The 16,016-nt window shown below is 40.8% G+C and overlaps 1 protein-coding gene and 1 pseudogene across 1 annotated transcript in view; one reads left to right on the plus strand and one right to left on the minus strand.

Annotated features, from left to right (window-relative positions):
- Positions 1-11,276: 11,276 nt before the first annotated feature.
- LOC128657070 (gastrula zinc finger protein XlCGF26.1-like) overlaps positions 11,277-16,016 on the plus strand; it is a 243,877-nt gene continuing 239,137 nt past the window's right edge. Inside the window, exons 1-3 of the mRNA XM_053711299.1 lie at positions 11,277-11,400; positions 13,654-13,713; positions 14,387-14,534. Coding sequence (XP_053567274.1) covers positions 11,311-11,400; positions 13,654-13,713; positions 14,387-14,534 — 298 coding nt within the window. The 5' untranslated portion in view covers positions 11,277-11,310. The remainder of the gene's footprint in view (positions 11,401-13,653; positions 13,714-14,386; positions 14,535-16,016) is intronic.
- LOC128657071 (proteasome subunit alpha type-3-like) lies at positions 11,685-12,525 on the minus strand (annotated as a pseudogene).

Below are 16,016 nucleotides of genomic sequence, written 5' to 3' on the forward strand. Positions count from 1 at the left end.
CAAGACTGGGCTGTGAGAGAGAGAGTCTGACTGAGAGTCTTGTACAGGGTATGGGGTGTGAGACAGAGGGGACTGAGATTGTGTACAGGGGCTTAGGTGTGAGACAGAGAAGGACTTAGAACCAGTACAGGACTGGGGTGTGTGAGAGAGAGGGTCTGAGAATCTGTACAGGGGCTGGGGTGTTAGACAGAGGGGGTGCTAAGAGTCTATACAGGGGCTGGGGTGTGAGGGGGTCTGTGGGTATGTACAGGGGCTGGGGTGTGAGACAGAGGAGAGCTGAGATCTTGTACAGGGGCTAGGTGTGAGGCAGAGGGGGGCTGTGAACCAATACAGGAGTGCGGTGTGGGAGAGATACAGAGAGAGGGGTTGAGAGTTTGTACAGGGGCTGAGGTGTGAGGCAGAGGGGGGCTGAAAGCATGTACAAGGGATGGGGTGTGAGGCAGAGGGGTTGACAGTCTTTAAAGGGGCTGCAGTGTGAGACAGAGGGGGCTGTGAGTCTACACAGGGACTGGGGTGTGAGACAGAGGGGTTGAGAGTCTGTATAGGGGCTGGATTATGAGAGAGAGGGGGGCTGAGAACCTGTACAGGTATTGGGTTGTGAGAGAGAGCAAGAGCCTAAGAACCTGTACAGGGGCTGAGGTGTGAGACAGGGGGCTGAGAGTCTGTACAAGTGGTGGAGTGTGGGACAGAGGGGGGTTGAGAGACTTCAAAGGGGCTGGGGAGTGAATCAGAGGGGGGAAAATACAGGGACTGTACAGGCCAGTATAGGAGCTAGGCGGTGAGGCAGTGGGGTCTGAGAACTTGTACAGGCGCTTAGGTGTGAGGCAGAGGGGGCTGAGAACCAATAAAGGAGTGTGGTGTGGGAGAGAGACAGAGAAAGGGGTTGAGAGTCTGTATAGGGTCTTGGGTGTGAGACAGAGGGGGCTGAGAGTCTACACAGGGACCGGGGTGTGAGACAGAGGGGGCTGAGAGTCTACACAGGGACCGGGGTGTGAGACAGAGGGGTTGAGAGTCTACACATGGACTGGGATGTGAGACAGAGGGGTTGAGAGTCTGTATAGGGGCTGGATTATGAGACAGAGGAGGACTGAGAACCTGTACAGGTATTGGGGTGTGAGAGAGAGCGAGGGGCTAAGAACCTGTACAGGGGCTGAGGTGTGAGACAGAGGGAGCTGAGAGCCTGTACAAGGGATAGAGTGTGAGACAGAGGGGGCTGAGAGAATTTAGAGGGTCTGGGGAGTGAATCAGAGGGGGGAGGGTACAGGCCAGTACAGGAGCTAGGCAGTGAGGCAGTGGGGTCTGAGAACTTGTACAGGGGCTTAGGTGTGAGGCAGAGGGGGCTGAGAACCAGTACAGGACTGGGGTGTGAGAGAGAGGTCTTAATCTGTACAGGGACTGATGTGTGAGACAGGAGGAGGACTGCTATTCTGTACAGGAGCTAGGGTGTGAGGGGGCTTAGATTCTGTACGGGGACTGGGGTGTGAGACAGAGAGGGGCTGAGAGTCTGTATAGGGTCTACAGTGTGAGGGGGCTGATACAATGAGCAAGCTGTATTTGAGGGAGTGAGGACTTGATGAAGTACAGTCTGTGTGTTAGGGTGATAGGTACAAGTCTGACATGTTTATAATAATTGTATATTTATTACTTGTATATGTGATGGGGCTCACAGGAAGTCAGTCTGCATGGTTGCCCAAAACAGGATAGGACATAACTGGGAAAACGTTTGTAAAAAATGTTTTTTATTGCTATTAGATATTATCATTATTATTACTGTTGCTATAATTGACCATTTATGACTATCGTAATGCAATGCCTTTAAGAGAGGTGAAAGTAAAGGGTGACACTAAACTAAATATGAAGAGGAAACCACATACCAGAGTAATGCAAAAAAATATAATAAAATGAAGCACGAGCACAGCTGTTCAGAGGGTAGTAGGTATAAAGACCAGTCTTACAGCACATGTAGTAGGGCAAATACTTGATGTCCAGTATTTGTTGTGTCCTCACTTAATCAGCCTCTCATAATTTGTAATTTTATCCTATGATCAAGGTAATATGTGGGTTGTATGATTTGGGGCAGATTCCGGTGTGAGCATAAACAGCAGATGAAAAACTAAGGTGCAGCAGGACAGAGCTACCAGTTTGTGATAATCCCATAAATTACAGGATGCCTGGTAACCAGGGAGCTGTGGCACTTAGTGTTTTACACCTGCCTCCTGATTTATCCGATAACCATGCATATTCCTGTGTCACCTTATTTTGCTTCTAATGAGCTTAAAGGGACACTAAAGTCAAAATTAAACATTCATGATTCAGATAGAGCATTCATTTTTAAACACCTTTCCAATTTACTTTGATTAACAAAATGTGCACAATCTTTTTATATATTTTTTTTTTTTTTTCAAAAGAGCTTTATTAGGAAAAAATTAACATTCATAATACAGTTGGTACACTTGCAATGACAGACACCGTTTTATACCATAAACAATTCTAATGATAATAATATGTAACAGACTAATAGGCCCCTAATACACTGGTCCCAGTGTAAAAGATATATGAAAACTTCGGCCTGCTACTAGCGAAGTGTCAAACAAGATCAAGGTAGATGGTTAGCTCTCTACATACATTTTCAGGAATTTTCCAGTAACTAATTACATGTCTTTTAGGGTAAAGACATGATGCTTCAAATAACAAATACAAAAACAAACAATTCGGGTCTAAGAACAAAAAGATATACAGATATGTGAAATATTACCCGGTCCACAGCACAGCACCTTAAACCCGGTACTCCGAGCCCACCTGTTTACACACAGTCAGGGGGACCGGAGGAAACCAGGGTAAGTAACCGTATAAATAGCAGGGGGAGAGGAAAAGAGGGGAAAGGAAATAAAAAAAAAAAAATAAATAAATAAATTAGGGCACAGAATGTCCACCACTCCAGTAACACCTCTTAACCTAAACTCCAGGTCCATCTCTCATCACTACATTTCGGGACCCCCCCACAGTAGCAACAATTCCGTGTATGAGTCAAGTGTCACGGTCCTCACGTAATGGTATTTCTCTAAAAGGAGAATATTTTGCACATTTTGTCTCCAGTCCGCAAGGGTAGGTATCAGAGGGGACTTCCATCGTTGGGGTATCAGGTTCTTAGCCCCCGATAGCATCAACATCAGGAGGCTCTTTTTCAGCTTATTCTCTATTTTGTTAGGAAAATGGAATAGCAGAATCTCAGGGATTTTTGGAATGTCAAGGTCAAGCAATTTCTGCATTTCCCGCCAGACAGAAGACCAGAAGTACAGCAGGAGCGGGCAGTCCCACCAGATGTGCAAAATCGTACTGGTGCCACCACACCCCCTCCAACACTTCTCCGAAACTCTCGGGTAGATTGTTTTAAGTCTAGACGGCGTGAGATACCACCGGCTTAAGAATTTATAGTGTGATTCCTGCATACGAGCAGAAACCGACAGTGTCTTTACGGCTCGGAAAATCCGCAGCCACTCCTCTCTAGAAAGCTCAGAGCCTAACTCCCTGTGCCATGCTCTGGTGAAATTTGGGAGAGGACTTTCTCTCGGGTGTAAGAGTAAAGTATAGACGATGGAAACCAAGTTTCCAACCGCAGTACTTTGAGTACATAGAGATTCAAAAGGGGTAGGGTCTCTCAACAACTGCCGCTTGTGTTTGTGAGTGTTGATAAAGTGTCCTATTTGCAGATAGGTAAACCAAGTCAAAGAAAGGTCAGGGAAGTCCAGCAGGAGTTCCTCTTTTGTTTTTAGCCGTCCCATACGGACAAAGCTGGCAGCCCGATTATTAAAGGGGGGACTCCGCTCCAAGGGCGCTCTGAATTGCAGGGGCAGATCAGGGTTGCCAAAAATAGGCGTTAATGGTGAGATTGGGGTAGAGATATGAGAGTCCACACGCATTGTGGCATCCCAAGTTAGAAAGAGCTCCTCCAAAAGGGGGAACCCCATTATTTGTGAGGGCCTGTGTTTGCTATTTATCCACAATAATGACATCAAATCATTAACCTGAAGAATCTCTTTATCTGTGGAAATCCAATCTTTTTGTGGGTTTCCCTGACACCACTCAACCACTCTCTGTAGGATTACTGCTTTTCTATAAAGCCTTATGTCTGGGAGGGCCAAGCCACCCTCCTCTCTTGTCTTATACATCGTCTGCTTACTAACCCTCGGTCTAGCCCCCTGCCAGATGTATTCCTCGATTAAGTTTTGGAACTGAAGGAGGAAGGCGTGCGGGAGAGGAATGGGCAGTGTCTGGAGCAGATAGAGCAGCCTAGGAAGAACGTTCATCTTCACCACTCCAATCCGTCCCAGCCATGAGATGCTTTTATGTTTCCATGCAGAGAGGTCGGCTGCGACCTCACGTCGGAGTGTTGCATAGTTTGACTCAAATAGGTCCTGACTGGAGACGGCGAGAGACTCCCAGGTACTTCAGGAGTCTATCCTTTACCAGAAATGGGCTGTAATCTCGTAACCAGTCTACAACAGACTGTTCTAGGTTAATCCCCAGCACCTCTGATTTGGTAGCATTCAACAGGAAGCCAGAAACCTCTCCGTATCTAGCAAACTCCTGCAAGAGGGCGGGGACAGATGTCCTCAAGTCACTCAGGGTGAAGAGCAAATCATCAGCATACATACTTATTTTATATTCTCGCTCTCCTATCATGTAACCCGCAATCCCGCAGTTATCACGGATATTGCACGCCAGGGCTTCCACCGAGATGGCGAACAGCAGGGGAGACAAGGGACACCCCTGTCTGGTCCCATTAGTAATGGCAAATGGCTCGGACAATAGACCGTTGACCCTAACCCTTGCAGTGGGCCCGGAATAGAGGCAGAAAACGATCTCCACGAACCGATTTCCAAAGCCTACCCCCCTCAAGGTGTCCTTGAGAAACTGCCAGCTCACCCTGTCGAAAGCTTTTTCTGCATCTGTCGACAACAGGGCGAGCGGCAGCCCCCCTTTGGCAGAGTGTGAAATCAGTTGCATAACCTTGAGGGTGTTGTCCCTGGCCTCTCGACAAGGGACAAACCCCACTTGATCCAAAGCAATCAGATCAGGAAGAAACCTATTAACTCTATTTGCCAACACCTTTGCCAAAATCTTGACATCAGCGTTTAGCAAAGAGATCGGTCTATAGCTTTGTGGTCTGTCAGGTGGCTTACCCGGCTTCGGGATCACCGTTATATATGCCGCTAGCATAGAGGGAGGCAAAACCCTCCCTTCAGATAGAGAGTTGAACATAGATTGCAAATGTGGTAACAGGATGGGCAGGAAGGTCTTATAATATTTCGAACCTAGCCCGTCCGGGCCAGGACACTTGCCACTCGGGAGACTTTTTAGAGCGTCCTCTATCTCCTCCTTAGTCAGAGAGGAGTCAAGGAACTCCACTGCCTCCAAGTTCAGTACTTTCAGTTTCGTGTCTTTAAGATATTCTTGGACCAGGAGGTCCTGGGGGGGACTATTAGTCTCACAGGCAGCCACCGTAGATGTTAGGTTATAAAGACCGCTATAGTAATGCCGGAAAATTTCCGCTATGCCAGGGCTATCTCTATGGACTTTGTCCATATGGTCTCTCATGGAATAGACATACGCCTTAAGCTGGGATCTCCTAAGCGTTCTCGCTAAGAGCTTCCCGGCCTTGTCTCCACCCTCATAGTACCTCTGATTTAGCCAGGTTGCAATCTTATGATTTTCCTCCTGGAGGAGCTGATTAAAATCTTTTCTGGCAATCTTTTTATATTTACACTTTTTGAGTCACCAGCTGCTCCCTAGCATTTGCAAGAAGTCACTAAAATATGTATATGCATTTGTGATTGGCTGATGGCTGTCACATGATACAAGGGGAGTGGAAATAGACATAGATTTGAAATTTGTCAGAAGAAAATCTACTACTCATTTGAAATTCAGACTAAGTGCTATTGCATTGTCTTGTTTTCATGCAACTCTACTGTATTTACTGGCCCTTTAATATTAAATAAATGTGACGCCCCATAATGTCAAACATGCTATATAAAGATTGTCGCATTTTATCGTTTATGTTATCTGCTGCATATGCAGCTGGTCACACGCAGAGCCGCCATCAGGGGGTGAATAGGGTTACTCCTGTCAGGGGCCCAGTGGGCCAGGCGTGTCCAATGAGGCAAGCACAACTATTATTTAAAAATACATATGTGGCAGCCACCAGAGGGCGCTACAGCAGAGTGCTATTGAGCATGGGAAATGTCATTACAAGGAGTAAAGCATTAGCATTTGAGAGGATTTCTGAGTGTGCACTAAACCACTATGCACAGTGTGAGACAGACTTGGCATTTCAGTTTGTACAGTGTGTGCCTGAGTCAGACGGCAGATCACTTTCATTTGCAGAGTAGGTAGGACTTACTTAGTAAATGTTTTTTATTTATTTGTGCAATTTCAGATTGTAACTTCAGTGTGGTAGTTGTGTGGTGGGGCCAGGGGTCCATAAAAACACATTTTTTTTGTAATATGCAGCAGTGTATTTATGATTATTTGACAATGCTGTAGAAATTCTATATTTAAAACCATGCAGACATGTTTTTTCCTCAATACACAAATGGTAGGTGCCCCTTTTCCAGTTTACTGCCCCTTTATGCAAGGACTTTCCAGATGTCAGGAGGCATTTTATCTAAGATGCTTACATCTGCATAAAATGTTATGCTCCCAGGCTAAGATTGCTCAGTGTTTGAAATGAGACAAGTTAATTTAACACTATTCAGTTTACACTACGGCTGACTTAATTTTGAAATACATACAAACAAGACTAAATACTGCATTTAACCAGATTTAATGGTATTAGACCTAGTGCCACAGCTTATGGTTCCACCAAGACCATATAGAGTACAGCATTTTCAAAATTTATAAGTACAGCTGACAGATGAGAACATTTGTACACCAGATTTGAAGTGGTGCTCTTGGTTGGGGCAAATAGGGGGGGGGGGACCCCAAACATATGTCAACCTTTCAAAAGTACTTTTCTTCATCTACCCATTCTGACAGATCAATAATGTACAATTTTGAATCCACAGAAGTATTTTTGTTTGCACAAATACAAATGTGAAAGACAAAAAGAGAAGAGCGCAGCCGGACTCAAGTGAAGAGAGTTTATTTAATCACACAACTAAAACACTTTAGGTATTCTGCGTACCAGATAAAAGATAAAGCGAAGCATATAGGACACAGTATCTTGATAGGTTTAGTTACCGCTTCACAGGTCGCCCATTCAGGAAAGCCGGATGTAAAGTAAAGTCCTTAGCTACTCCTCTCGTGAAGTGGTGTGCGCGGTTAGTCGGCTGTGAACTACTGAAAAAAGCCAGTTCCGGTTTCTGCCGGAAGTCTGTGTCCGTCACTTCCAATGCAGTGTAAAATCAATAGAATCCTCGACGGCCGTTTCGTTCCCTAACGTGGTAACTTTCTCAAGAGGTTGCTGTGAGTTGCAAGCAAGCTCCACCATAAAAACATGTTGCTCTAATTTCATTGGTTAACCGCTATTATTTAAAAAAAATTATACTACAGACTGCGATATGCATAATAACTTGTCATATTACCGATAATTATTTCATCATACAATTAAAAATGCTCAAATTTGACCTCAAGACATGATATAATAATATAACACACTGCTTATTAAAACTTCATAAATAGTTAAAAAGCCTAAAAAAAATTCATAATATTAATAAATCACTTGTTAAAAATCTATTAATAAAAAAATTTAAAAAATATATACACAATATTTCAGGCTAATATATTCGTCAATTAATACTCCTAAATAATGAGGGGATTTTGGATTCTGTTAAAGACAATAAATTCTGACTATTAAATACATAGATAGATCACATTAAAATGAGCTATCAAAGTTGACTATAATTTAAATAAATAATGGGAACAATTCTTTCTATGTATAAAGGATAAAGATGTACATAGTTGTAGGAAAATTATCATATTATACAAAAAGAAGATTATTAAGACATTATAGACTAAATGTAGCCTCATGGTATGGTGTGTAGGTACAATCTGCTAGAGGTATAAATTATATTAAACTGTGAGTGTGAATTAATGTGAAAACATATATAAACACTTTAACTATTTATATCCCATACTAGCAAGTACCAACAGATGTCCTATTATGATCTATTTAGACCAAGAATGCCTGGATGTCAAGATCAATGTTGAGACCTTCTGGATGTAAACTATTAAGTGTATTAATCCAGAAGGTCTCCCTTTTTCTAAGTTTCAATAATCTGTTGTGGTCTAATTTATTCGGTGCTATCCATTCAATAATTTTTACAGTAAGTCCTTCCGGGTTGCTGTTATGGGCTATCCTAAAGTGTTCTGAAACACTATGATTTTCAAACGAGTTTTCAATGTTTCTGATATGTTCGGATATCCTATATTTTAATTTTCTCTTAGTCCTTCCGATATAAATTTTTCCACATTTACATGTAATTTGATATACAACGTATGTACTATCACAAGTGCAGCTAGTTTTACATTTAAAAGATTTAGATTTATTAAAATTATAAAATAAATCCTCACTACTAACATATGGGCAAGTGCTACAATCTTTCTTTTTACATTTAATCAACCCTTTTTTTGGTATTAACCACATGTTATTCCTAGGGTTCATTCTTGGTCTAAATAGATCATAATAGAACATCTGTTGGTACTTGCTAGTATGGGATATAAATAGTTAAAGTGTTTATATATGTTTTCACATTAATTCACACTCACAGTTTAATATAATTTATACCTCTAGCAGATTGTACCTACACACCATACCATGAGGCTACATTTAGTCTATAATGTCTTAATAATCTTCATTTTGTATAATATGATAATTTTCCTACAACTATGTACATCTTTATCCTTTATACATAGAAAGAATTGTTCCCATTATTTATTTAAATTATAGTCAACTTTGATAGCTCATTTTAATGTGATCTATCTATGTATTTAATAGTCAGAATTTATTGTCTTTAACAGAATCCCAAATCCCCTAATTATTTATGAGTATTAATTGCCGAATATATTAGCCTGAAATATTGTGTATATATTTTTTACATTTTTTATTAATAGATTTTTAACAAGTGATTTATTAGTATTATGAATTTTTTTTAGGCATTTTAACTAACTATTTATGAAGTTTTAATAAGCAGTGTGTTATATTATTATATCATGTCTTGAGGTCAAATTTGAGCATTTTTAATTGTATGATGAAATAATTATCGGTAATATGACAAGTTATTATGCATATCGCAGTCTGTAGTATAATTTTTTTTTAAATAATAGCGGTTAACCAATGAAATTAGAGCAACATGTTTTTATGGTGGAGCTTGCTTGCAACTCACAGCAACCTCTTGAGAAAGTTACCACATTAGGGAACGAAACGGCCGTCGAGGATTCTATTGATTTTACACTGCATTGGCAGTGACGGACACAGACTTCCGGCAGAAACCGGAACCGGCTTTTTTCAGTAGTTCACAGCTGACTAGCCGCGCACACCACTTCACGAGAGGAGTAGCTAAGGACTTTACTTTACATCCGGCTTTCCTGAATGGGCGACCTGTGAAGCGGTAACTAAACCTATCAAGATATTGTGTCCTATATGCTTCGCTTTATCTTTTATCTGGTACGCAGAATACCTAAAGTGTTTTAGTTGTGTGATTAAATAAACTCTCTTCAATTGAGTCCGGCTGCGCTCTTCTCTTTTTGTCTTTCAGCTTTGCCTTGTTCTAAGGGATCCGCACATGATACACCCCTTTTTGAAGAGCAGCACACACCAGTTCGTTTGGTGAGGACTCACAACATTATCACAGCCACCTATTGTAAGGCAATAACTTTTTGAGACTCTATTACTGGAACGTTTCATTAATTTACCACACAGCAGTGCATTTGATTCTTTGGTTTTCTTTTGACTATATTTTATTTTAGTATCTTATTTAGTCAATTGCAACTCCATAATATATCAATTCATTGTATTGTATACTTGTATTATGCTTACAGTGGTTTAGGACTTTGCAAGGTATATCATTTATTAACTTTTTTGGGATATAAGCCCTAGTATATTACTCCGCATTACTTATAATTTATATACTTCACTATCTTTCCATAACAGTAGCGCTGACACTTTGTTTTTTGTTAATTACAAATACAAATATGATTCTTTAAAAATTGATCTCTTAATTTCTGCAATTTTTTTTTATTATGCATGTCACACACTGTTGATTTAGGGGATGGCAATGTGCAGAAATTTTACCTCCTGTGAGTGTTTCTGTGAGTGTCTGTGTTTATGTCTTTTTTGATTTTGTTGGTGTCTCTATGAGTGTGCATGTTTTTTTTTTCTTTCTGTGGATCTCTCTGTCAGGGTTTGTGTGTCTGTCTTTGTGCATTTTCTGTGGATGTCTCTGTGAGGGTGTGTATGTATGTCTTTGTGTGTTTTCTGTGGGTATCCGTGAGTGTATATGTCTTTGTGTGTTTTTGAGACTGTCTCTGTGGGTGTTTCCTTGGGTGTATGAGCAAGTTTGTGTTTGTGTGTGTGTGTGTCCATTGTCTGTTCCTTTTTAGGACATTTTGACCTTACTACAGATTATTCACATCTTTATACAGACTTTGAGACTAATGAGAACTTTCTGGAAGTCACCAATCCACCACTTAACCTTTAAATTATTGTTTAGGCAGTTCAGGGCCCTTCCTTTCAGCCACTGCATGCTGTTGTCATCATATAGTTGTCATCTTCCTTGACAAAAAGATAATCAGAATCCCATATTTTGTCTTGTAAATCTCCTTTTTTGACAAAACTGTACCTCATTACTTGTCAGGTCAATGTAAACAAGTGATGAGTGTCTGTGTTGGTGTCTGTCTGAGATTGTTTGTGTGTTTCTTTGCGTGTCTGCTAGAGTGTCTATATGTGAATCCTTATGTGTGTCTGTGTGTTTCTGTGTTTGTGTGTTACTACCTTTACAACATTTCCAAGTTTGACTGCACTTAAGAATAAAGTGCATATATACGTTTTAGTCACTTGGTCAAATATTAAACATGTCAAAGGGGGGGCTGATCAATGGTTAATTAAGGGGCCCCACAATTTCTAGTGGCGGCCCTGGTCACACGTGTATTATTAGATTGCTCATAAGTGAAATAAACATGTTTAATATCACATAATCATCTATTTACTGTAATAAAAATACAGGAAGAGCTCTGATTATTTCTGATCTCTCACGCTGTTGTCTTCCTTTCTTCTTGCAGGTGTCACATTTATAGCATCAGACTCAGTCACTGATGATAAACAAGATGAATAAATACAGGAAGCAGATAGCAGAACAGTTCCTGAGTCAGGCCCTGGGCATCATCTGCCTGCTGACCGGAGAGGTAAGAGCTTCTGGGTAATGTCATGTGACACTGGTCCTATTTACTGTGCTGCTTCTGATACACCAGACCTATGATATTAACCCTAACTTCAGCTCACCTGATCATCTCACTTAACCTCACCAAGAACATTTCACTAACCCTAACTTCATCTCACCCAGACCATTGTACTAACAGATTTTTTTGGCACATTATCTTTTTTTAAGTGTGAGATAAAAGATGAGCAAATAACAAAACCTTTCCAGAAACAGTCTGACACAATCTGTCCAGTGTTGTAAATTTATATACAAAAAGAAGTTCTTGTACAGCTGAAGCTATGAAATGTTACATGTTGTCATCATCCGAATCATCTTCTTCTTCTAAAGATTCCTTTGCATATTTTTCTGCTTCTTCCTGGACATCTTTGGGAGCAACTTCATGTTTTCCGTTAGTTATTTTTCCAACCCAGCTCAGCTTCAGCTCAAAAGATTTGTCCTTTACTTTATCATATACGATGTAGATTATTTTCGCCACCTCTTTGACCACTTCCCGGCAGGTCATGTCTTTCATCTGAAGCTTCTCTATTTCTGTCTTGGCTGCCTGTTTGGCTTTACAAATAGCGCAACCCCAGTATCCATAGGAAATACCAGATGGATCAATCATATACAGCTGACAACCATCATCTTTATTGGAAGATCCCATCATGAAACTTGTGCCAAATGGTCTGACAGCGCTGTACAGTGTATAAGCATGCACGTACATAGCTACTCTGCCCGCAAGGTGCTTTATTGGGATATCATAACCATAGTTTGACCTGAAGTTGGAAGCTTCTTCTCTAGCTATATCTGCTTAGGATCGGGTATCTGCAAGGAGTCCAGCACTGCCATTCCAACATGTCTATCAACATTAAAGATCCTTTTGTTTGAACCTTATTCATAGAGCTTAGACAAAACAAGTTTCTCTACACCAAACACAACACCATCCTTACACCGGATAGCAATGGCCGTGCTGCTGTTCTCAACTGCTTTAGCTGCATATTCAACCTGAAACACTCTGCCATCTGGAGAGAACGTGGATGCTGATTGATCATACCCGGTACCAATGGAACTCATCTCTCCGCTAACAATGCGCACCGGCTAGTGAGACTGCACATTGTGCCATCTCACTAACCCTAACTTCATCTCCCTAACCGTAACTTTCACTCACCCCGATCATCTGACTAACCCTAACTTCAGCTCACCCATACCTTCTTACTAACCCTAACTTCAGCTCACCCAGACCATCTCACTAATTCTAACTTCAGCTTACCCAGACCATCTCACTAACCCTAACTTCAGTTTAACCAGACCATCTCACTAAGACTAAATTAAAGGGACATTCTACTTAAAAAATTGCTATTGTTTAAAAAGATTCACCAGTTTTGCATAACCATCACTGTTATACAAATATACTTTTTTGCTTTATTATTACCTGTATCTAAGCCTCTGCAGACTACCCCTTATCTCAGTACTTTTTCCAAACTTGCTTTTTCACCCACTAGTGCTGGTTCTGACATAACTCCACAGGAGTGAGCACAATGTTTATCTATATTGCATGCATGGACTAGCACTGTCTTGGTGTGAAAAGCTAATAAAAAGCACTGAGATAAGGAGTGACCTGCAGTCGCTTAGAAACAGGCAGAGATTTAAAGGTTTAGTGGTTATAAAGTGTCATATACATTGTTAGTTATGCAAAGATCAGGAATGGGTAGTAAAGGTGTAATCTATCTTTTTAAATAATAAAAAACAAAATCAAGTAGATTGTCCTTTTAAGCTCACTCACCTGCACAACCCTCCAACACAAATCCTCTCCCCGCAGAAAAAAATATACTAATCCTACCATCCAAGACCCCTCCCACCATAAAGAAAAAACCCACTCATAAAAAGCCCTACTACATGTCCTCTATTGCAAAAACTTACCCCAGAACCTAAAGGCCCCTCTGCATGACCCCAACTACAAAAAAGGCTTAATACCCAAGTGACCCAGCACCAAAGGAACCTCCTATCAATCAAGGGCTCAACTTTTTGCCCCCCCCCCATCACACCCTCTAAAAATGTTCTAGCAATGTAAATTTTCTTGAGCTCATGTTCTCAGTCTTTAGCAACTTTTATCATAGCGGTCCCACATAATTATCCATTTATATTTTATTTATTTATATGTTTTGTGATGATCGAGAGAAACAAGAACTTGTTAGTCCAGGCAAATGGAGTCTGATGATCTTTCTCATACGTATTATAGGAATACACCATTGTGAAGAAGAGGCCCTCCCACAGCAGCGTTCAACAGCTGAGCGGAGAGGTGAGTACTGCTGGGAATGTGACAAGATACCAGCTTCATGGCACTGTGACCCCCTTTACTGACCCATCTAGCTCTCTGTGTATTTCCTACTTTATGAAGCTCTCCAAAATGCCAAAGTTTCAGTGCTTTATTTTAGAAAGTGCAGAGTCAAACAGCCACGACGTTTCGGGGAGCTATGCCCCTTAATCATGTGGTGACCACATGATTAAGGGGCATAGCTCCCCGAAACGTCGTGGCTGTTTGACTCTGCACTTTCTAAAATAAAGCACTGAAACTTTGGCATTTTGGAGAGCTTCATTTTTACATTTTTTTACTATTGTTGGGGAGTTTTGTAGTGACTCCTTGAAGCTCTGACCTGTGAGTATCGCTGCTGGATGTATTGCACTATTTTGTTTTTTTATTTCCTACTTTATGTCTGTGTCTCTGTATGTTCTCAGTAACATTATCCCCCAACAGCAGCAATTCTCCAGCTGAGAGGAGAGGTGAGTACTGCTGGGGAATGTGACATTATACACAGTGACTCCCTTTACTGACCCATCTGGCCCTGTGTGTATTTCCTACCTTCTGTCGGTGTCTCTGTATGTTCTCAGTAACATTATCCTGGCTCTGTCAGAAAAATTGTGTGACAGAACCAGTCCCTGTGTCAGTACTGAATGAGTTGTGTGTGTTTCAGGTGCCTATAAAGTGTGAGGATGTTGCTGTGTATTTCTCTATGGAGGAGTGGGAGTATATAGAGGGACACAAGGAGCTTTACAAGGACGTCATGATGGAGACTCACCAAGCACTAAGGACTATGGAGATCCCAGGAAGTGAGAGCTCAGGTAACGCTGTGTAGTAATAAATATCTCACTCAGGAAATGCACATACACTACTGACGTGACTGACAGCAAATCTACAGTGAATCTATCACATGTGATCTAACGAGCTGTCTGATTATAAACTAGTTTTATACCCAACAAAAATAATAAAAACACAGTTAAAGGGTCAAGAGGAATTACTGTTAAATCAATTTGTATATTCATTTATATATGTAAATGTTTAAGTGCAAAACAGATGCTTTGATTTCTTCTTAATTGAATACATTTTTATATATATATATATATATATATATATATATATATATATATATATATATATATATATATATATATAACACATAGAAACACCCAGCACTCACCAGCTAGCTCACAGCTAAGATAAAATCACAACTGGAAAGGTTAGTCACCGCATCTGGCCAAATGGGAAAGCTTAGGCACCACGTCAAGGTCCTTTCCTTCGCCTGAGTCCCTAACACAGGCACACCATCATGCGAGCTCACAAAGCTAAACAAACTGAGAACAAAGAAGGGGTGCACAGGTGGCTGTAATCACCCATAGAAAATACAAAACATGGAAGGGAACTGCACTCCAAGACCGGATCAGGTACACATCCTGTGACTCAGTAACATCCAACCCTGGGTGCTAAATAGCACTCCAAAAAAGCTGTGATGTCACCAGAGCCACAGGCAGTTAACCCCAGTCCGGAATGGGTGCAAGAAACAAGGGAGATTACAAATAAAAAGTAATACAACACATAGAAACACCCAGTACTCACCAGCTAGCTCACAGCTAAGATAAAATCACAACTGGAAAGGTTAGTCACCGCATCTGGCCAAATGGGAAAGCTCAGGCACCACGTCAAGGTCCTTTCCTTCACCTGAGTCCCTAACACAGGCACACCATCATGCGAGCTCACAAAGCTAAACAAACTGAGAACAAAGAAAGGGGTTAACTGCCTGTGGCTCTGGTGACATCACAGCTTTTTTGGAGTGCTATTTAGCACCCAGGGTTGGATGTTACTGAGTCACAGGATGTGTACCTGATCCGGTCTTGGAGTGCAGTTCCCTTCCATGTTTTATATATATATACATATATATATATATATATATATATATATATATATATATATATATATATATATATATATATATATATATATATATATATATATATATATATATATATATAATTAGCTGCAACAAAAATTGTTTCTTATCCATTTAAAAGGACAGTTTACACCAATTCATATAACTGCATGTAATAGACTCTACTATAAAGAATAATATGCACAGATACTGATTTAAAAATTCAGTATAAAACCATTTAAAAAGTTACTTAGAAGCTCCCAGTTTAGCTCTGTTGAAAAGGTAGCTGGAACACCCATTGCAAGTGGGAAATATCAGACACTCCCCTTCCTTTGCATATGAAAAGGCTCTTTACACAAACAGGAGCAAGCTGGAATAGGTATCCGTCAGTATTCTCCTA

This window comes from Bombina bombina, chromosome 4 (assembly GCF_027579735.1).
Source record: "Bombina bombina isolate aBomBom1 chromosome 4, aBomBom1.pri, whole genome shotgun sequence".
NCBI lineage: Eukaryota > Metazoa > Chordata > Amphibia > Anura > Bombinatoridae > Bombina > Bombina bombina.